The sequence below is a fragment of the Orbicella franksi genome, chromosome 7 (assembly GCF_964199315.1).
Source record: "Orbicella franksi chromosome 7, jaOrbFran1.1, whole genome shotgun sequence".
In the NCBI taxonomy this organism is placed as follows: domain Eukaryota; kingdom Metazoa; phylum Cnidaria; class Anthozoa; order Scleractinia; family Merulinidae; genus Orbicella; species Orbicella franksi.
This window is the reverse complement of record NC_138151.1, coordinates 32238053-32260705: the sequence shown is the minus strand read 5'-3', so window position 1 is coordinate 32260705 and position 22653 is coordinate 32238053. Positions and strand designations below refer to the sequence as shown.

Genomic DNA, 22653 nt, shown 5'->3' with positions numbered 1-22653 from the left:
AGGCGGCGTTGATATTACGTTTTCAAGACAGGGTTTAACTGAAGCACAATGTGAAAGAGAACGCAAGATGATTAGTGTCATATACTTTAGCCTGCAGAACAGGCGTAATTTTTTGCGTATTTTAGCCGAACATCATGTACAGAGGCGAAAGCGAAAAAAATAACGCGTAATTTTTTTCGCGCACACCCAAGCCGATTTTTTTTTTACTTTTCTCTTATCTTTACGTGAAACCTGCAGTAGAATTAAAGCAGGGGAGTAGCCAGGATTTTTCAAGGGGGGGGGGGGGTGAGGTGCAAAGTAAGGGTACTCACCAGATTGTCATCGTTTTCGCCACCCGTTGTATGTTGTTTCACGGGCACCCCAAGACCTTTCCCCGTCGGCTCCGCCCCTTTAAGAAGGTGAGTGATTTGTCGAGTGTTTCACATAATTATCGTGACGTCATCGTATTAGGAAAGATCCGTTTTCAAAATATTTTCCGTCTACCCTAAAACGTACACTCCGCTATTTTTCAAATTCCTCCGGTTTGTAGAGCACTTTCGAAAAACTACGTTTTCGTGATGGCCTAGCGTGGAAGGTTAGCTTAACCGTACACGAGGTAATAAAGCTGCGTTTTCAAATTTCTCTTGCATGGTGTTGACGGGGCCTGAGACCAAAACAAGACGACTCAACAACGACATGATAGCATAGAATAAAAACAGACATATGTACGACGTTTGACAGTTCAGTATGGATGAAATTCGTAATGTTATATATTAACATTATTTATAATAGGTTGTTCGCTCAATCACCCTGTTGACAATTACGTTGGCATTTTTCAACTTTAACAAGGCAAGGAAGGAATGCCTTTCTATAACTGTACTATCATGGGCTATGCATTGACAACCTAAACCCTGATTACGTTGTAAAATACTTATAAAGCAATAATATCTTTTAAAGTTAGGAGTAATATTAATGAAAAATAGTGTTGATAGAGATGCTAATAGGATACTCTTAATTAAATAACCGACAATGGCAATGACAACGGTGACACTAATCTTATTACTCTATTAAATCTCTATTACCTTACATGACGGAAAACTATCAGCCGCATAGTTTGATGCTATTTGTAATAAGGTTGAAGAGAAGATACACGCTTACATTTATGCTCACAAGTAAAATAAAAACGGCAGATTTCAACACTGAGCTCTGTCAAAGAAATGTAAATATTAATGTGAGATAACAGTTATGAGACGTGTTTGGACAAGACCTTTTCAAACAAAGCACTTATCTTGAACAAATCTAGATGACGTGTGGCCATTGGCATTTTAATATGACGGCTTTTTAGTAAATAAAGTCTACGTATCAATTTCTAACTTTTCTGTTATCTCTTCTGATCATGCACTAAACTTAAAAATGTCGTAGTTCTCACAGGGAAGCCTGTTATCCTATCAACCATAAATCCATTAATGGACTACATCAAGGACTGCTCTGTTCGACGTTCATGTTATTTGCTCCAAGAAAATCGTGTTCATTTTGAGTTTACCCTGTAAATAAAGGGAATATATTAGTTTCTAATACTGAACTGCAAGATTGCACTGTCCGATCTGATCCCTGGATTTGGCTGATAAGGCAAACAGACCACTTGATTCTTCAATAACAATAATACTGGTTAAAAAAGCAAATATTCAGCTGTACAACAAAATTGTAGTCCCTTCTTACGAGACGTTCTTCGAGATATTGAATAACATTAGATAGCTCTCTCCTCAATTTCCAGACCTCAACAAGTGCTGCAACGTAAGACGGAGCCAGCGGCTGACGTACCTGTCATTTGAATTCCTTTTCATTCACATTGTTGACCCTTCCTTCTTGCCATCGTCTTATCGCGCTCTCTTCTAAGAAGAGGAGGCATACTGTTAGCATTGTGGGGTTTAGCATTAAGCAGCCGCGCAAATATTTCGAGATCGCTTAAATAATAGCGAAACGAACCATCAACTGACGGTGGTTCTAGAGGCGCCAAGCCCGTGAGGTGAGGGTACAAGCCCAAGCTAAAGCGGCTACTTTGAGACGTTTCTCGAGACTTTTCTCATCCGTTGCTGACTCCATGTCGTTTTTACAAGAAATTAGACGCGAATTTTACGAATGAATTATCAAATGCTAAATCTCACAAAGCCGTAGAAAGCTGAATAAATTAAAATACTGCATCATGCCCCCGGGCTGGTTATGGAAAGTGCACATTGTTAATTAAAGCTCTGTTAGCCAATCACCTTCTTGCAAATGTGACAGTCATGTCATTTACACTGACAGCTAAACATGGAAACAATAGATGACTCAGAGGATATGTTTAAGTATTGACCAACAGACAATAACATGCTTTGGTGTCTCGACCCAGTTGTTCTCAAGTAGGCATACAAGCATTTTCAATCAGCTTTTAACAATTCTTCTTTCATCAGATCTATGTGAAAATTACACCAGTGATTGGAAATTTGATTGAATTTTGGTATCATCTATTTCAAAAGGCAATCGATATTTCCATGGAAACAATAAACAAGAATTAAAAGTCGGTAAAACTAAATTTTGTACTAACTAGATGAGATATAAAAAGGCTCATACCATTGTCTATAATGTAAAGTGGAATGTACAAGAATACCAAAAATGTAAAGTTCAATATACAAGAAAAAATGCATGTTTAATTTCGAGCATTTCAAGTCAAACATTTTGCATACTAATGGTAAATTCAGATTTCACATTTTTTATTGTTTTTCACTATTTCCATATTGTTAACGATCAGTCTAAATATTACATACTAATTGTATTGCTTCAAATAATATCATAATGTGTCCTGATGTTATGTTTTGAAGCTATGAATATTTTGTTGGTGTCTTTTTGATTTATGACTCATTCATCTGTTTGGTATGGTCTAGGAAAACACTCCATCGAAAAACCTTAAACGACGCATGTAAAAGCTCTTTCACCCTTCGAATCAAACAAAAAGACATGTAAGACTTTTGTACCAAATTTCTCGTCTAAAAGTTGAATTTTAGCGCCCTGGATCGACTGTCTGATTGTCCTAAAAATATAGGCACAGGAAACTTCAAACTTCACATTAGACGAACCGTCTGAACTGAGCGAATTACGTTCATGATAAGTTCGGCATTTGACTCAACTGAGTTCGTCCGACTGAATTTAGATCGACCTACACAATCTGTCCGTGTGCTTCAGATATTTGACCCAACGGTCTTTACCCGTTTGCGGGATTGACTCAAAATAATTTGGTTCGTCTCATGTGAATTTCGACGCTTGACCTGGGTCTTAGCGCCCATTTGTGTACACTTGAATATTTTACTTGCGTCTAGTTACTCTCGACGATCTTTGAGTTTTAAGAAAAACGTTTATGAAGTCCTGTAATCATCTACGTGATCTTTAATTACTGTTCATGGAAGTTTTCAGTCAACTTACTCTTAAGTTATCTCCTTTTAGTTCCGTGAATCATAAGACCTCGTGGCTCTGTCTGACACTTCATAGCCAAAAAAACTGATAAACTTCTGATCTATTCTCTAGATATCGAGGTCAATTTTTTTATTGAGGGCTTCTGTTACAAACTGGGCGCTTTCTCTTGTTCACAGTTTCGTAGAACAATGAAGATCTAATTCGTGATTTTACTGTGTGTTGAATGAATTATCTTAGATTTCTTACCTATAAATAGTTACATGTAATACTTACTTGTACGGTCAAAAATATGTTTTATTTAAATATTCTAAACAGAGTAGCCCTTGAAGTACTAGACTGCTATCACAGGGGCCCTGACACTTTGGTTGACTGATTTCAATTAATAATTACCCTTTGCTCCTGTAAAGGATTTTACGAAAAGACTGCTTGCAGTCTTCTTGAAGTCTTCTTCCATGGAAACAAATTGACTTATCGTCCCATTTTGACATGAAACTGACTTTTTTCTTTTTTGCAGTGCAGTATTTTGTATACATTTATTGCTACATAAACGAATAGCGCAAAAATCCACGATGGTCTTTTTATTTTCTTGTTGTCTTGTCATGGTCCTGTCTTTTACTAAATTGCAGGGCGAAATACGCGGATTAGCTGGCAGAAACATTCTGAAGCAACAACTATCAACTAGTGGAATCAATTCAACATGCCGTCGATGTCCAGCTCTTTCATGGACAGCGGAGTGGTTACCTTTGACCCCACAGATGAGGAAACTAACCGAACGCCAAAAAACGGTAAGACTGGTAAAATGGCTGATACTCGCAACGAGAAAATTAAGGAAAACGCAATTTGAGAGGAAAGCTCTTCTCTTGACGTTCATGAGCATTCAAGACTGAGTGAAGAGGACACTTGTCTGTGACTGGAAGAACGATCAATGAAGAAAAAAACCCATAAATTTAATAGTGCTGAAATGGAGGCTTGGTCACATCCAGGCAATCATGAACTCATAAACTGAAGTTTGATCTCGCTGTTATCGTAGTTGAAGCTTAATAGCTCTATTCCTGTGTCACGTGCTGTTTTTCTCCTATTTTCTACAGATAAGAGAGAGAGAGAAAATGGGCTTTCAACGTTAGGGCAATTAGTGTCTTAGCTAACGCGTTAAACATTACTTCAAAAACAACATGGTCCTAATTAGGTAATTAGAAACAATGTTTCTGTAGCTACTTGGCTGAAGCATAGTTAGCGCTCACTTGTGGACACTTGATTATTTTACTTGCGTCCTAGTTACCCTAGACGATCTGAGTTTTAAGAAAAGCGTTTATGAAGTTCCTTGACCATCTTTGTGATCTTTAATATTGATAATGTAACTGATTGATTTTGTTCCGTCCGTAATAGGACATGCTGGTTCTGTCTTGACAATAGTTAAAATATCCTTTGAGATCTGATATTTTGTCGAGGAAAAGATTGTTGTTGTTCATCGTGGTAGATGCAATAATAAAGTGTATTATCGTTTGTCTCACGATGTAGCTAGTCACTTGAGATGTAGATCGCGGTGATTCGACTGGTTACTGCTAGTCTTCAATTCTTCAGGCGATGAGGTCGACTGATTACACGGCATCATTTATATTACGAAAATCGGCTGTGATTCGTGGATTTCAATCCTCCCATTGTTCCAATGTTCCGGTGAGTAGCTGTTCCCTCAGCGGTTCGCTGTTGTACCGTTTTCCCGTTGTTGTGTATTGATCGTGGGCATCCATGAATCAGGAATTTCAATTTCACTATCCCTGTTGATGTTATGAAGGTGAAGTGTTATGTGGATAGCTTCCTTGACCTTACTTGTGTACCAGCGAGGATTTCGATCAATAAGCTTGACCTCGGATAGTGGCCGGTCTCGTGGGCGTGTTCAGAAACGACGGAGGTCTGGGTTCTGGCGAGTCGTATATCCCTGTCGTGTTCTTTGATCCTCTCCTCCATAGGTCTCCCTGTTTCCCTGATGTAGACTTTGCCGTACTCGCAGGGAAGCCTGTAGACCACGCCATCAAGTTAAGCTGGGTCGACGGCGTCCTTTGGTCACACTAAGTGTGACCGAAATGTCGTGTCAGACTTAAATAGACAGTGCGAATACCTTGTTGTTCTATGCAGCGGTGGAGAAGCTCCGATACTCCTTAGACATAAGGTAATTTGAACTCTGCCACGGGTTCTCTTCTTGGGGCTGTTCTTGTCTTTGTGATCTTCTGCACAAAAAGGAGGTATATCCGTTAGAAACAAGTACAGATGACAGGTGTTTCTTCTCTCCACGATTACTGATGGTTTGGTCACGAGACGTTTGGCCCGGTCGTACAGACACTTCACAATACCGTGCTTTACTGACTGAGGGTGTTGTGAATCATACCCTAGGTACTGATCAATATTTTGCCGTGACTCTTACCAGCGTCCCAGCCACGGAGATATTCGCCAAGGTTGAGTCAGCAGTCAAGCCACTGGATGCGGAACGAGTAGACACAGTCAAGAGAGCTGTCAACACCATCTTTCAAATGGCACAACCAACCACGCCTAACATCACGAAGGAACAGCAAGAGGCTCTAAAATTAAGCCTAAAAGAGGACAACTCCATCATGGTCCTCCCGGCTTATATAGGTCGCGCCAGCGTAATCCTGGACGCTGAAACATATTACACCAAAATGTCAGCGCTAGTTGATTCCGGACCGTACCAGCTGCTCAACAAAGACCCAACAGACAGCTTGAACTGGAAACTTTCCGAGAAGCTACTAGCCCTGTAACGGGATGGACACATACCAGATCAGACCCCGACATAAACAACCTAGGATTAATGGTTTACCTAAGATCCACAAGGCCGACACACCGCTTAGGCCAATTGTGTCATGTGTAAATACTTTTGCTTATGATTTGTCTGTTTTCTTGGCTAACATCTGATCTCCTCTAACAGGCAACTCGAACTTCACAGTGGAAAACTCAGCTTACTTCGCATCCACCATCGTCAGTGAAAAGATCCAGGAACACGAGATCATGGTGTCCTTCAACATAGAGTCGCTGTTTACCAACATACCTATCGAGGGAGCCGTACAAGCCGCGCTGCGGAAACTAGAGAGTGACGCAGACCTGGCTGACCGCACGACACTAACCTCAGCTCAAATCGCGGATCTCTTGAATTTCGTATTAAGATCTACGTATTTCTACCAACAACGAAACCACACAGCCACGGGGAGCCCGGTATCCGCGGTTATTAGTAATCTCTACATGGAGATATTTGAAGAACAAGCAATAGCGTCCGCACCTTGCAAATTTAAGATCTGGAAGCGCTACGTAGATGACACCTTCACCATCCTGGATCGGAATAGAGTTGACGTCTTTCTACAACACCTAAACAGTCAACAATCATCAATCCGTTTCACCATGGGGATCGAGAATAACAGCAAGATCGCCTTTCTCGACAAGTCAGTTTATAGAGAAAGCGATGGCCGCCTCACCACCAGTGTCTACAGGAAGCCAACACATACTGATCAGCACCTTACGTATGATTCACACAGTGAGACAAACGATAATACACTTTATTATCTGATACTTTGTTTGTCAGAAATGCATTAGTTGAAAAGTTCAGGGAAATAAACTTCTGATCTAACTTCTAAATATCTTGATCAATGTTTATAAGAAATTGGGTGCTTTCTCTTGTTTACAGTTTCGTTGGACAGTTAATAAGACCTGACTCGTGATTTTACTGTGTGTTGAATTGATTCAACTTAGGATTATTAAAAATTAATGGTTACTTGTTATACATCGCATTAGATGTTTTTTAACGATTCTAAACGTAAGCTTATTACTATATTGGAACGTTTGGCTAACAACTGAAATAACATGATAAGTACACGATGATAATCTTACAATCTATTAGTTGTTACAGAAACATTCTTTGATAGAGAACTCCAAAAACGCATATAACCAGTCCCTGTAAGTATATTTTTGGAAGGTTTAACAGGTGAGCGAAACTTGGAAGCAAGTAAAATTGAAAGTGACTGTCAAGAAGCGTCTTAAAGAAGACAAGAATGGTAATTTAAAACAAAACAAAGAGAAGTTGTAGATGAAGTAACTCGGTAAATTCTGTTAAATTATCTTTCTTAGTGCAATTTGTTGTTTGCTGATTTATCGGCACGGAGTACCCGCGGTTGTTTGGCTAATCCCCTCCCCTTAATGTGTAGGCTACCATCGACCAGTAATTTGTAAAATGGTAATTTTGATTTATAGAATCTTATAGCTTTGATACGATCCTTTTTTGTTTAATTTCCTGATGCTCATCTGGCATTTACATAAGATTTGCATAATGCAGATTGAACGTACTGTAATTTCGTTATTATCTTTCAAGAGCTTGCGTGCCGTTCCTGTTTTCAGCAGTTTCACTTCAAAGTGTCGAAAGAGAATCACACTTTCTTTGGTTTTGCATAAGAGAGGTTTTGAATTGAGCACCGTAACACCCAAACCGAGGTCATCACTCTGGGCAGTCACAAAGGACACAGACACTCCACTGAACCAATCAAACCTCTAAGCAAATACATGTCGCCGATGCGAAGTGCAGGGAAACCAGCGCGAACGAAAAACGAATGGTTTTGGTTTTACTTCAGATTTGATCGCAAAGTGGCACTAAATTTTTTATTCATTAGCTTAAAGTGAAGTAAAGAATTGCTCGCTTTACAAACAGCATGATATAGCTTTAAAAATCTATATAACATCAAGCAAATTTAGAACAAAACATTATTTTGATCTCTGAGTTAATAATGATCAAAACTAGCTTATTAGTAATAGTGATTGGACCGGGTGGAGTGCAACTTAGGGGGTAATCGCGCGAGTAATTTCAAAATAGCGCGCGAAGCGCGAGGCCGATTTGAAATTGGAAGACGATTACTCCCTGAATTGTACGACTCGAGGTCGAATTACTGATTAATCGTATGTATAACCAATTTCGGAATTAACAATGTCTTTTGAGAACTTATTGCGAGCGAAAACGTATGTAGCGCGTTTCATAAGTTTTGAAAACTGTAGGAAACATTGCAACGAAAACCATTAAAGCGTGCGCAATTGACGTACAAATCACGTGGGTATCCAATTACAGGTGTCCAATTATAAAAAGTTTAAATTGAATATCTGCAATTGGACACCCACGTGATCGCGCGCCGATTACGTGGCAAATAGGCACCCGGAGAACCAATGTCGATCGAGAATTTCGTTATAGATACGAATTTAGGAAATTATATAATAATCAAATCAATGCGCGCGCTCTGATTGGTCAATCAGCTATGGTTTATTGTGCCAGTAAACTCATGGAAATTTCGCGTGTCTTCTGAATTATTACATAAAAGCAATAGACCACAAGTTTCTATGGTTTATAGGCTGATAAACCACGCGGGATGTTGGAAGAACACGAGAAGAATTCGTAAATCACGAGTCGCAGGCGAGTGATTTACGAATTCCTCGAGTGTTCTTCCAACATCCCAAGTAGAAACTTGTGGTGCTATTGCTTAATTAACGATGCCCGTTGACAAAGCGAAGAAAAATTATGTTACGTTCCACAAAATTAACGCGAATTTTCCAAAAGTTAGGTTTACATACATTAAATTAACGCGAAATTTTCCCGAAAATAACGGGCCATGGAAATTTTAAGAAGAAAGGCTGAAGCAGCCTATCCTTTTGGGAAGACGATCGAACGACATTTTGAACTCAATTCTTATAGAAGAACTGCCAAATAGTGACTCCGAGGCATTAATTAATGGAACTATGAGCAAATGAGGTTTTGTTATTGAAATAAAGGTGCTGTAGAACAACAATGATGTAAAACAGTGCGATTTAAATTAACATCGACGTAAATTAAAATTCAGGTGCATCGTTAATTTCCTGTAGTAAGGTATAGGTTTTAAGTCAATCTTTAATGCTTCGTTCGTTCTCCATGACAGTGAAGGGAACGTTGAAGGGAAACTGTTTCGGTCTTGGATGTTTAACATTCACATCGTAAAGATTCACTGAATTTCATTGAATTCACTGAAAGCATCAAGAGAAGGAGATGCATCTATCATTTACTAGATGTCTGCAGGACATCCTGCAGAGCAGCACCCGGCCGGAAGTTTGGAATTATCCCAAGTCGAAGTCTAAAACTGCACGAGAATAAAAGCGGCAAACAGTGAGCAAACTTTAATACTGCCGTGTCCGACCGTGATCACGTTGTACATGAATTTTATTTAGTAACGTGTTTGACCCATCAGAGCAACGTACGTTCTCTAAAAGCTCTCACTCATTTAATGACGAAGACTCGTTGCTTTCTTTTAAATATTTCGATGCAGGCTCCCAGACGCATGTATTAATCATTGTGTAACTGAGACATATCAACCCATGCGGCGATTTCTCAAATGATATCAACAACAGAGGGGGGCATTGGGGTTTGCGGTATTGCGGTATTGGACAATTTTTCTTGCGGTATTTCGGTAATTTTAATTTCGAACTGTGGTATTACGGTATTCTCCGAACCTGCGGGATGCGGTTTTTTAGCATTTTGGACGGTATTAAAAATGATCCTTCTAGTCCTCCAAAGTTTTCCGAGCCTTTTCCAGTTTCCGATTGGACATTCCCGACTCATGGTAACGGTAAACTGCAATTCCTTGTGTCGCAATCGTAGAAGGGTTTGTTATTTTTTGTTAATTATTAACCAACCATGTCAATGGATGTTACTTATTTTGTCTAAATCGAAAATTACCTGTCCTAACGATAATTAGCAAATTCTTAACTGTTATTTCCGTTTTGTTTGCTCTAAACGTTAACATGCTTTCAGTATAACATCACGTTTCCATTCGGTATTGAAGTACTGCAGTAGTTAGGGATCTTTTTGCGGTATTGCGGTACTCGCCGAATTTTTTTGTGGTATTGCGGTATTTAGAACCCCCCATTGTCCCCCTCACAACAGAGACGCACAAAGAACACTGGTTGAAGGTTGTCCTAAAAACAAATTGTAATTCTGGCGCGTGTTGCTTACCCGTCACCATGACTTCCTAAGCTGTGATAAGGTTTAAACCCGTAACAGCTTTTGGCGACTGGCATTTAAGATAGTTTTCTTAACATTTGATGACTTGGTTGCATTGTTCAATTCGCTGCAGGTTAATTCTATTATTACCGTCACTAGACATTGTCAAATTGAATAATTTATACGAAATAATATCGATGGCGCATGCTAGGTCCTTGCTTTGTAGGTCTTGGCTTTCCAGACACGGAGACTTCTGTGACGCGGATTGAACAGATCGAAGTTTATGGAAGCGAAGGTATGAGTCACTCACATTTTGCGTGTTTTTACACTACATGTAGGCCATAACGTAAATCCCACTACTTCTCTAAGAGTAGAGTAGGCCATCTCTGGACGAAATATGAAAAAAAAAGTATGCTATTCAGCAGGTGCCACCACTGGCTCGATGTTAGTGGACATACATTCTGGCTCGCTGCAAAAACATTTATTCGTACCGTTACGTTCTTTAAGCACCGTTTGCAAATTTTTCTTTGCGTTCGAAAGTTTAAATAACACGTATATCGAAGTTATATTAACCTTTTTAATGCACTTCGTTTCCTTTTTTTTTTGGCTTTCGTTTCCTTATTCCGTTTCAAAGTTTGATCATGTCAAAATGATTATTTTTGACTGACCGAGCTTTCGCTAGCCTGCGACAATATTCGAGTTTTTATTAGCATTATAGGTTAATTAAAGAGTCTCTAGATAGTATCCTGATATCTTGTTACCACAGTGATGATAGGGGCCTAAGGATTTTGGCCCTATTCACAAAAAAGTAATAATAAAATGTTTTAAAAATGAAAATAATGAAAATGACTTTAAAAAAATCAGCCTTTAAGGGGGCATTACGCTTGCATTTTAAAGAAAAATTGAAAATTTCACCCTTTTCCCCCTCTTTAATATTACTAGAACCCATCTAGTTTCAGATTATATATGTATTTTACGCTTAATTATTCATGCGCCGCTAAAAAAACAGCCGCTTTTGAAGGCTAGTACATTATTTGTTTTTGGTTGCCATGGCAACCACAGGTAATCCAATCGTTTTGGCACGTTTCATTTCTCCAAAATTGTACAACAACTCATTCTACTTGATCCTCAGACCTTGAGTCCAGCCCCACATCCCTGGATTTTAAATTTCCACTAATACGAAGCCCGGTTACAAAGCACTCAGTCTTCACAGATCGAGCGTGAGCGTCCATCTTGTTGACAGGTGTTCTTGTCCGTAAATCATACCAAACGTTGGGAAAAAACAGTCTGTTTTAAGGAATAGTGCGTGAAAGAGAAAGAAAGGTTTTAGGGGAACCCAGAAACAGGAGGTAGCGCAGAAGAGGAGGAAAGAAACGCGAGCTGTAGAAGTCACCTTTGTTGGTGAAGACGATGTTGTCAGCGAGCAAATTCCGCCCCCCGCAGAATCTGCTTCCAAACGGAAAATACAGCCAAACGACGATGAAAGTTCCTCGAATGAAAGTGTTGAAGATGATCTGGCGCCTGTCGAAGCATATAGACTTATCTCAATGGACAGTCTCCTTAAATTTGTGAAGAGGATTCACGCACGAATGAGTAGTCCGAAAGGGAAGAAATTTAAAATTCTGTAAAAAAAACAGATGATGATCAAATTGCCAAAACAGCCTCTCAACGTAACAACAAACATTTGCTTGTCTCGATTAAAGGGTTTTTATCCGGATTTATATCGTTTTCTTTGTATGGCAAATTATTAAAAATGTGCCCTAAAATGGCCGCTGAAAGCCTTCTCAGAGGGGCAAAACCAAGATGGTGGCCCCAGCGCTAAAATACGAATCGAATTGAACTGAAAGTTATATTTTTGTAAATCACTTGTCTAGACCATTCATCTGAGAAAGTTTCTGGAATTTTTGCAGAGGGCGCCTCTTAAATTGGGCGGAAATTAAAAACTACCCGATGAATTTTTTTTAGACCTGGCCCTCAATGAGATTAATCCATATTCAACGTAGCACCGGAGTTTCAGGTAAATTGAAGCATTTTAAGGCTGCTAACTTTCAGCGTCAACTCAACAAAATGTTGCGTTGATTTTCACTCATATTGTTTGTTGTCTTCATTAAAACTTTCTTTTGTCTCAAATCACCATGCTTTTGTACATTTCTGTATATCATGAATTCATAAAACGCGCGATTGCCTTCCGGCGACTTTCCCGAGGCGTGCTAAAATTTGTCGAGCTAGCACTACAATAACAACAAAATATATGTCACACTTTCACTCATCTCGCGTTAACGCAGACACGCCAATGGTAAGGGGTGAGCGCAGGTTGAAAATCACTATGCTGTAAGTCTTGTTTATGTTTAAGACGTGTATTTTATTGTTATTGTAGTGCTAGCTCGGGATATTTCAGCATGCTTCGGAAAATCACCGGGAAGCAATCGCGCGTTTTATGAATTTGGCACAAACTAAATAATAAAAATATAAATGCAGTTACATTTCATTTTACAGACGATGAAGACAGTTTAGTTTATTTGAATGGAACTGACATAAGCGTCATTGTTGGCATGGAATAAATATTTTTTTTTTACAGTCAGCTGGGTTAAAAAGAAATACTGATCTTAAAGACTAATGCAAAAAAAATCCATTTGAGAAAGGTTTTTTTAAGTAATGATAAATATTTGAACAAAAACTATTGAAAATTTGTATAAACGTTGCTCTATAAAATTAGTTACTAACAAGAACCTAACTTTAAAGAGACTGCAAAACCTACTATTAAATCTTCAAATCTATTTAATGATATGGTTGTTATAAACAAAATGAAAGAATTGAAACTTATTATATGACTTGTGTTTGTAGCCGATATAACGCGCGATCTGATTAGCTCATACAAGGGCATTATTCTCCCGTAATGCCCACGGGCCGATTACGGGCCTGCAAAAACCAAGCAAAAAGTCATATAATAAACTAATTATTAATCTCGAACGTTCGGTCTTTACGGTCTCGGTTTGAGATTTTCCCGCAAAGACCTCACTCTCGGTTAATAAGTAGGTAATTTTGAAACTCATGATGTTTATGAAGTTTCGCAATTAACAATAAGAAACTACGAGATAACTCAGATTATGACAGAAATTCTAAATTCTACTTTGGAGGAAACGAAAAAACAGTAAATGTCATTTGAAAGATCAATGCGCTGGAATATTAATTGTGGAATTTTCGGATTGAGGTCTAACGTGTACTCTTATGTGAAAGAAAAGCAAAGATAGATAGAAAAAGTGCTATCCGAAATTAAATTCACGAAAAAGTCTCTAGTGCTTAAGCAAGAAAATAAAACTAGCAAAGACATTTTGTCTTTTGTTACAAAATACGAGCCTTCAGTGCCACTGTCTGGAGTGTTTCATATCTCCTCAATCGAAACTAAAACTAAGGAGAAAAAGGAGAAATAAAATCGTAAAAATCTATGCTAATTAAGATCAGATATCCAAACACTGTCATGGTCATGATTTCCTTTGTTTAACCTTGATGAATTATTAATGAGTTTGAGAATTATATTTCATTCTTCTACTTGAACAAAATGAAAATAATTCTGCAGTGTGGTTGTTCTCCATATACACAAAGACCACTCACTAGGAACTAACTCTTCTGTAGACTAGGTAGGTTGAGTGACAAACTATACTTCTTTACTGATTCAGTTTATATTATTATTATTATCTGACTTAACTTAACTTATCCTCTCCTTAAAATCAATTATTGTTTGCCGCTTAGCCCCTTTTAACCTTCCATTTTGCCCAGTGCTCGGATGGTTACTTCTTGACTGGCAATTTTGGTTTAATATTCCAAGTCAATTAAACATTGAAAAATCAAAGGAACGTTTGGCAGCGGACTATTTTTTTTTTGTATACAAGCTTATTCTTATTTGACGCGCTATGCTATTACCAGATTTTTCTGTTTGACGTTCTTCTAGAAAGCACGAGCTTTGTACAAGGAACAGAAGTAAAATAACTTGATGAGTGTCTTTTCCCGTTGATAATTAAAAAACAAAAATGACATCTTTGCTATGAACATTTTAGGCAACCGTTGCAAGTCAATGGATTGAAAATAAAAATTTACCAAAAATTTATAATCGGGGAATGGATAATCTTCAGTTTAATTTTTGGGAATAATCTTAATTGAAACTAAAGAATTGGGTCATGCTTAGCGTGTGTATGTCGAGTTATGGATGCACGCGGGGATTTTGGAGGGCACGAGAGGCATAAGAGAACAAATTTAGTTTCTTGAGCGCTCTGCATCCATAAATCGATATTGCACAGCTGAGAGTATGAATTAATTATTTTACAACATAGCGATAACTACTTGGGCTCTAAAACATACTTTTTTGTGAATGAATACAAAGTTTTTATAATGCACGGTGAAGGAAAACAAAGAACCACATTGCATGGTTAAAAACACGCCACAATCAGTTGAGCACCAGTTGAACGAAAACGCTTCATCTGTTTTAATTTCTAAAATTGTCAATAATAAATTCGCATTCTTGAATTAATGAAAATGTAGGCAAACAAAGTCAAAATGCTCAATGGATATGTAGACAAACAAAGTCAGTATGCTTCAGTTTTAGTAAGCATCTTAGCTTCGTAATAGTCAAAGGCTAGTACGATAAGGTTTGGATCTTTCAGAATGTTGTTCACATTGCCGAAATTTCAACAAAACAAACTCGCAGCGAAACTCTGCGGCTAAAATGAAACTGCACACGTCATGGATTTACGCTTGGCCTTGAAAAATAAAGATTTTTACCATGATTGCTCAATAGGAATTAGGTAGAACCGGCGTATGCGCTGTGTTTTAAAACATAATTACCGTCAAATATATGAATATGGCTATAAGGCAAACTGTGGGGTGGTCTCATTTCAATTTGTAGGAAAAACTGGCTCGCAGCTAATTATCTTTTGTTAATAATTATCAATAATAATTACATATAACTTTGACTTCAAATATATGAATTCAGTGATACTTCAATCAGCCAAGTGGTCTTCAATTTAATTTGTCAGAGCAGATAATTTACTACGGCAGAAAAATCTCAACTGTCGCGATATTTGATGCTAACTCTTTTAATAATAACAAAATATAAAGTTGTTTTCAAATATATGAATTGTGTTATACTGTAAACAGGGAATATTTGGCAAGTGGTAAATTGAATTCAATTTAAATTCAAGGTTATTTAATCTTTTCGTTACGGCAGTAGCTCATTTTTCCCAAAGAGACATTCCTTGTTCTGGTCGTGTCGCAGCTCACGTTTTATTACAGCCTTCTTGAGCCCCTTTACTTTTCTGTTTTACTGTTTTTAGAAACCATTGAAAGTTTATGCCTTCTAATTTTGATTAGTCTTATTATAATGTAACGATCACGAAATCATTACATGGAAAGTTGCGCTATGTATAGTTTGATTATTAGTATTACCAGAGGTGTTTACTTCATGATGGGTATTTCTTCCTCAAGGGTGGGGCTCAGACCGTAAACCTGTCCTTGTTATCACTTGATGGCTAGAACTTTCCGGAGAACGTGCGCAGCTCCCAACGGTGCTGGGTTTTGAATTTCGTAGAGATTTACGTTTCCTGATACATATATTTCACTGATGAACTTCTATGAACCTTTGTTAATTTCCCCTATAGCGCCTAGGAGCACTAGGATTGTTGCGCTTTTATCTGCCTCTCTCTTTTGATTTCTATTTCAAGATTTCTACACTTGGATAATTTCTGGAAATGCTAGGTGAAAGGGTTTGGGTTATTATTATTATTATTATTATTATTATTGAAAATTCACACAGCTATTGATGGTACCTTCAGCACATTACGACCACCATTACTCCCTAAATTGTACGACACGAGTTCCAATCACTAATTAGTCGTATTTAGTACAAACTTCGGAATTAAAAATATCTTTTGATATATTCTTTTGAGCGAAAAAGTCAGTAAGTTTTGAAAACTCGAGGAAACATTGCGAAGAAAGCTATTAAAGCGCGCGTAATTGACATGCGAATCACGTGGGTATCCAATTGCAGGTATCCAATTACAAAAAGCTTTAATTGGATACCTACACACACGTGATCGCGCGCCGATTACGTGAAAAAAAGGCGCGCGGAGAACCAATCACGATCGAGAATTTTGTCATAGATACCATTATTATTAAAATCGCTATTATTATTACAATTATCATTGCAGTTGTTCCACCGAATTAAGGATGCAAAGTTGGCTTTATACAGTTCCCGCTTTATTTGCAATATTGGTGTGGAAACCGAATGGTATATATCTTTCCTTCTTTCTTTTTGCAATCAAAATATTTTGCAGTTGATTAGCCAATTATGCAGTTTTGGTATCTACACACTCAGTGAGATAAAATGGTTCTAAGTGTTTTTCTTTCAAGGCATCTTTGTTGGTTCGTTATCAATGGCTAATGTATGAGCATTATTGCATACTTGAGTTGAGCATTTATATAACCTGATCAAAACTGTAAGAGTTCACTGAATGCTACTACCTTTAAGGGCTTTTTTCTTTACAAAAATCTGTTCTTCATCTTGCGTGCCCTTGTTTATAATTATTTAACATTGAGGCATCTACTCTTATAGATGTCTTTTCTATGACATGTGACTTTGACGTACAAGGCTCTGGCGAGTTCATCAGTTCCGAATCATCTGAGCACTGTACGACTGCCAGCTGGGTCATCACAGCACCTCTGTACCACAACATCAGATTAAAATTTGCGACGTTTCAGTTATCTGATTCAAAACGGTTTAGACAGAATTGGATCCACATCTATGATGGGCTCTACACAAACAACACCTTATTAGGGGTATTTACCGGAGTAAGGCGACCTTTCATCATACAGTCAAGTGGCCGTTTTATGTTGGTGAGGCTAATAAAACAATACCGGTCTACCCTTAGCAACTTTAAGGGTGTTTACACGTTTGACACAGCTAAAGGTAAGTTTTTGGTAATTTGATAACTATTTAATTTAATTTAGCTTTAATTTGATATAGGCTTTAGGTATTTATGTCTAGACCAGACGCACTACATCGCTTGGACGTGAGACACCAAGCATACGGTAACCTTAAGTGCGAGCTAAGCATCAAGAAATAAATAAAAGCTACTATTATTATGTGGCAGTGTTATTTTTTTACATCAAGAATGTCTTAAATAGTCTAATAAACCTGAGTTTGCTCTCTTTACACATTACTGTTGCATATGCAGATAAACCGAAAATATTGATCGCAGACTCAGTTGTGCGAGCAGCGCCAGGTCACTTAGTTTGGTGTTTTGCGGAAGGATCCCCACCTATCAACATATCCATCTTTAAGAACTCCACGTCCTTGGCTAATGGGACTGGCTTGGTAATGACTGCATTAAATGAAACTGGAATCTACTCGTGTGTGGCAAGTAATGAAGCTGGTACCGACTCCAGAGACCTATCAGTTACTATTGTGGGTAAGATGTAGTTTGCTGTAGTAGCTGCAATGATAACCCCTGGTTTTGTTATGAAACTCTTTGCCCCTTCATGAAATAAATAATGTAATAGTGATTAATTCCTTCATTTACATTTAGATTGCGGAAACCTGTGTTCTAGCCATGGTAAAACAATGGACAATCAAGTTGAAAATGAATTTTGGTGTGATGGGTCAGATTCATCAGTTGATATCTTAAAGTGTCTTCCATCGACGGCTACAACTCTGTAAGTACATTGTACACCAACCGTGATTTTACGACCCATTTGGATTTTTTTTCTCAATAGGCTCATCTACTTTTCTTATAATTTTCTTTTGACTTTTTGAGGACAGATAAAAGTTATAGATTTCTTATAATTACTGGTAAATACACTCTGTGGATGTCAGGGCATCAAGAGACGGATAAAACATATTAAAAAGTTTTAGCCTCAAGAAACTCAAACCCTGAGGCAAACGAGTTCTGAACAAAGAAACACTCTCTTAAATAAGCCTTAATTTTCAGGCAACTTTAATTGGATGAAATTATCTAAATTATATTTTATTAGTCAATAATAATTTTACTACCTATGATAATAATTATCATTCGATGCATTGTTTCCTACTTTTCATTTGTCGGAAGCCCACCACGTGACCTGCAAATAACTGCCTACAAAGAATGGTCTGCGCATGCGTAGTACCGTCTAAACGTGTTTTGCTGCCAATAACATTCTGCTCATGAGAGAAATACCCTAAGAGACCCAATTGATACACACTGCATCCTTAAACTATTCCAAGTGTCATTGATGTTCATATAGCAATATTGTGTATGTCTCACTGAATTAGCACTATAAAGGGGATGAAGATGAGATATTTGCCTGAAGAAGCCTTCCGTCACATGACTGCGCTTAAATACCTGTAAGTGGCAAATAGCAAGGCTGCTTTTGTCAAAGTCTGTCAACAGGCTGCTGTCCAGAGGTCTTTGGGCGAAATGACAAAAACAGCGGAGAAATGGGCGTCTCGAGTAAAGTTAAAAAAAAAACATTTTATTGAGGAGCCTGTTGAAATGTGATTTTTGACATGAAGTGGCATTTAAATCTTTGCTATTAATGTTTTTCTGCCTATTGTCGAAGATACAGAAACTTCATTTTTTACCTAAAGTTTAAACAAAACCAAGGTAACTTTTTGGGTTTGTACTGTACCAATGTTTTTATTTGTTGCTGGTCCTTAGAAAGTTTGAATGTACACAAAAAGAAAAAAAGGTGCTTTTCGCCTAGTTTTCTACGTACCCAATTTGCCTTACTTTTATTTCTACCTTTATTTTTCTTTTTTTTTTACCTTGCTCTTCTATCCTTTTCCTTTTCCTTGACTACTAGACTAATTATCAGGTTACCAGGGTAGATTTTTCCTGCCCAGCCCTCTTCCACCAGTATTAGGAGTGTGCAAAAAAGCATTCTTTTCTTTTTACTACATGTACCCTTATAGTAAACAATTTTCTTTGTTGTGTCTAGTGATATCAGAGATAATGAAATAGAAGTGCTACCAGAAGTACTATTTTCAGACTTATTCAGCCTGCAAGAACTGTAAGTTTGCAACTCAATAACATACGATTACCTTTTAAGACGCTTTTAGATATAGATTAAAGTTATTACACTTAACAAATTCGCATCCTTTGTTCTCTTGCTTAGATGTATTATTTAGCCAGATTTACTTATTACCAACCAGAGTAGAGTAATAATCTAAACCAGTTTACGCAATGGACACTCAGAACTCTACATTGTACATTTGGTGTTCTTTAATGGTTGGGCAATAGTCACTACTTTCAGTTTTTGATTAACGTTGCCTCCATGATTTCTAAGCCTCTTTTTGTGCCATCCCCTTAGAGAGCCTTTTAGGTCGCGCGGTTTTATTGCCCCATTTCAGACCATGTGACGATACTCTGATAATGGTCACGTGTATACGAATAAAAATTTTTAGATGGATAAAAAAAAAAACAATTTGCCTAGAGAATATCACGTAGTCTGTAATGGGAAAACAAACTGCCCAAGCTAAAAAGGTTTATTTATCTACATGCACTTACTGTTGAACTTGCAGGCGACGAATTCCTAGAGAAGTTAAGGTTCCCGTGATCTCGACGTTGAACAATTAATATGGCTGCTGCAACATGTATTTTTGTTGTTTTCCACCCTTGTTTTTCGCAGATTCTTATCCGAAAATAATATTACGAGTTTAACGGAAAATGTTTTCTCTACTTTGGTGAGCTTGCAAGGCTTGTAAGTATATCCATTTATGTTTTAAACAAAACGTTGCCAAAAATGTCGGAAAGGGGGTTGGTAGTTTGGGAAGAGGAGGATAAACGAGGGATCACGAGGCGGCTAGGGTTAACATGTATTCAAGCGTCGTTAAACAAGGGTATTTTTAATCCATTTGACAGTATTAATAATATTTTTCTAAATATATAAAATGAAGTTTTTAGGGTTTTTCGAAAAAACATACATCTAAACTAGATCTTTTTTCCTTCTTGGTTTGCGGAGATTTATCTCACAACGCTATTCGTCGTCTTCCTGCAAAGGCATTCGCCGGACCATCTCAATTACTTAGCTTGTACGTTTCTCTTCATTTTCCTCTTATCAAATTTATTATCTGCTATAAAAAGTCTCTATTTCCTGCTGTAGGGAACCAGTGTTATTAAGAAACCAACATTTATAGATTGATACTATGTATAAGAGGCAGCAGAATCAATGCTGACGCGTCATTGCTTACATTTGGCTTTGCTAGTAAGCTGCTTAAGGCCTTATGCGTCCCGTGGCGCTACGAGAACCGATGAAGTTTACTACTTTGCGTAGAGAAAGCATCATGCTATGTAATATTGACTTGAGGAATTTACAGAACTTATGGAACTTGGTAATTGGTGAAACCTCCAAAAGAATTTTGGTGTAGAATTTTAGGGAGATAATGGCTTTCTAAAAAGCACTAGTAAGCTCATTCATTCTCTGCAATTGCCCCATTTTTAGTGCAGAGTGCACTATTGGGATGGTTTAGGGGGCTGCTGTTCCCTAATGCACTAACACAATAAGGTGTAGACTTTAATGTTTGTTTAATTAATTAATTTCAATTAATTAATTGGCCTTGTGGGAAGGAAGGCTGGGTGGGGTAGCTATAGGTGCCCGTGTGTATTACGTAAAACGTGTCATGCATACGTTACTTCCTTTGATAACATGACAAAAATATATATATGGTTTTGCAAATCTCATGCTATCCTCGTGGTGTTATTCTCTTAACAAAAAAAGGAATTTGCTCTAAACGCATGCGCAGATTAGTTAGCGTCAAAGTCGACTATATGTAAGGTGAAAGATACATTTCACACGGGACTACCCACGAACGTTGAGTTCTTTTCCTTTTGGTAGAACATAACATGTAAGGCGCATGCGTTCTAGCATTGCTTGTGTGATAAACTCCGTTATCAAGTTCAGATGCACGCTTATTTTATTTTTTGTAATGAGTGATACCACACTCCCGTTTTGACCAGGAATAGCAGCTATATTTCAGGTAACGTCAGTTCTCCTTTTTTGTTGCAAAGAACGCTACTCTGACTTCGTTCTGGAATCTTCCATAGCTCGATTTAAGAAATGTCGTCTGTTGTGTGTTTACCAGGGTTCAAATAAAGAATGGAAACATATTGCTTCTTCTTAGCAGCTTGTTTGTTTCCTCTTCTATGAAAGAGAGCCAAAAGCTCATATTCAGCCGAAACTTTCCCGCGTTAGTTATATGTAAAACTAGTAAATTTGTGACAAACGAAACTTGTTATCATTGCGGCAGACTCCGCGGCACTTACTGAAACCGCCAATTAATTTTATCAGTCGATGAGGTGACTCGCTCACTGATGTGCGATATAATTTCGATCAAGTAAAGATCTCTTCCCTCAATACTTGTTGAAACGCTCCTCAGTTGTCTCAGTTGTATTACTCAATGGCATTGTGTATTAGTTTCACGTGGTTTAATTGTTAACACCAAAGCTGGCAACAGAATAAGAACGCAGTATTCTGTGACTGGACGTGACTATTTGATGATTAGATTAGTTCTTGTTGTTTATCGGTGAAATGAAAATTTGCGTTTTCAATAAAACAAAATCGTTCCTCTTCGACTTGTCAGCAGATATTTAACTTTTATATTCCATTTATCTCCAGCAATGAGTTAAAAAAATAGACATCTTTCTTATATTTTCGTGAAAACAAAGGTATCTTGTGAAGTATATATATGAAATAATTCATATTTGAACTGCAGTTGTAGATGAAATTGAAGAATGATCATCGCGGTAAATTTTCCAATTTAATTAAATTGGAAAATTTACTGCGATGATCATTCTTCACTTTCATCTACAACTGCAGTTCCAATATGAATTATTTCATATATATACTTCACATCATGTCACTCCTCACGGGAAGATATGAACTCAATTAATTGACCTCGCTCCCAATGTGTGGCTTCATAGCTCAGTTGGTAGAGCATCGCACCGGTATCGCGGAGGTCACGGATTCGAATCCTGTTGAAGCGCTAATTTTTTTCATTGCTTAAATTGGAAAATTTACTGCGATGATCATTCTTCACTTTCACAAAGGTATCTTGTTACATACATTGGCGAGGAAAACAAAAGTATCAAATTACAAACGTTGGCGTGAAAAGTAAAATTGTCACATTTGCTACAAAATGAACGAAACTCAACATAAAATACCACGATAAATTTAAAACCGTCTTCACAAGCGAT

The 22653-nt window shown here is 37.7% G+C and overlaps 1 protein-coding gene, 1 long non-coding RNA gene and 1 pseudogene across 3 annotated transcripts; 2 read left to right on the top strand and 1 right to left on the bottom strand.

Moving 5' to 3' along the window:
• Window positions 1-279: 279 nt before the first annotated feature.
• LOC145491749 (uncharacterized) lies at window positions 280-2283 on the bottom strand. The gene is made up of 3 exons (XR_014049882.1): window positions 1966-2283; window positions 1801-1871; window positions 280-1523 (listed from the first exon to the last, which is right to left on the bottom strand). It is a non-coding gene; the product is annotated as an uncharacterized LOC145491749 (long non-coding RNA).
• A 2596-nt stretch (window positions 2284-4879) lies between these two features.
• Window positions 4880-7141, top strand: LOC145493740 (uncharacterized; annotated as a pseudogene).
• Window positions 7142-16906: 9765 nt separating this feature from the next.
• Window positions 16907-20481, top strand: LOC145491733 (uncharacterized). 2 transcript variants are annotated; one of them, XM_081470981.1, is made up of 6 exons: window positions 16907-17393; window positions 17662-17895; window positions 18013-18139; window positions 18735-18806; window positions 19400-19471; window positions 20090-20481. In XM_081470981.1, the coding sequence occupies exons 1-6, from the start codon at window positions 17051-17053 to the stop codon at window positions 20163-20165; spliced, it is 924 nt and encodes a 307-aa protein (XP_081327107.1). In that variant the 5' UTR covers window positions 16907-17050; the 3' UTR covers window positions 20166-20481. The 2 variants fall into 2 exon arrangements, with proteins under 2 accessions (XP_081327107.1, XP_081327109.1); XM_081470983.1 differs by lacking the exon at window positions 20090-20481 and having other exon boundaries at window positions 19400-19475.
• The last annotated feature ends 2172 nt before the right edge of the window (window positions 20482-22653 follow it).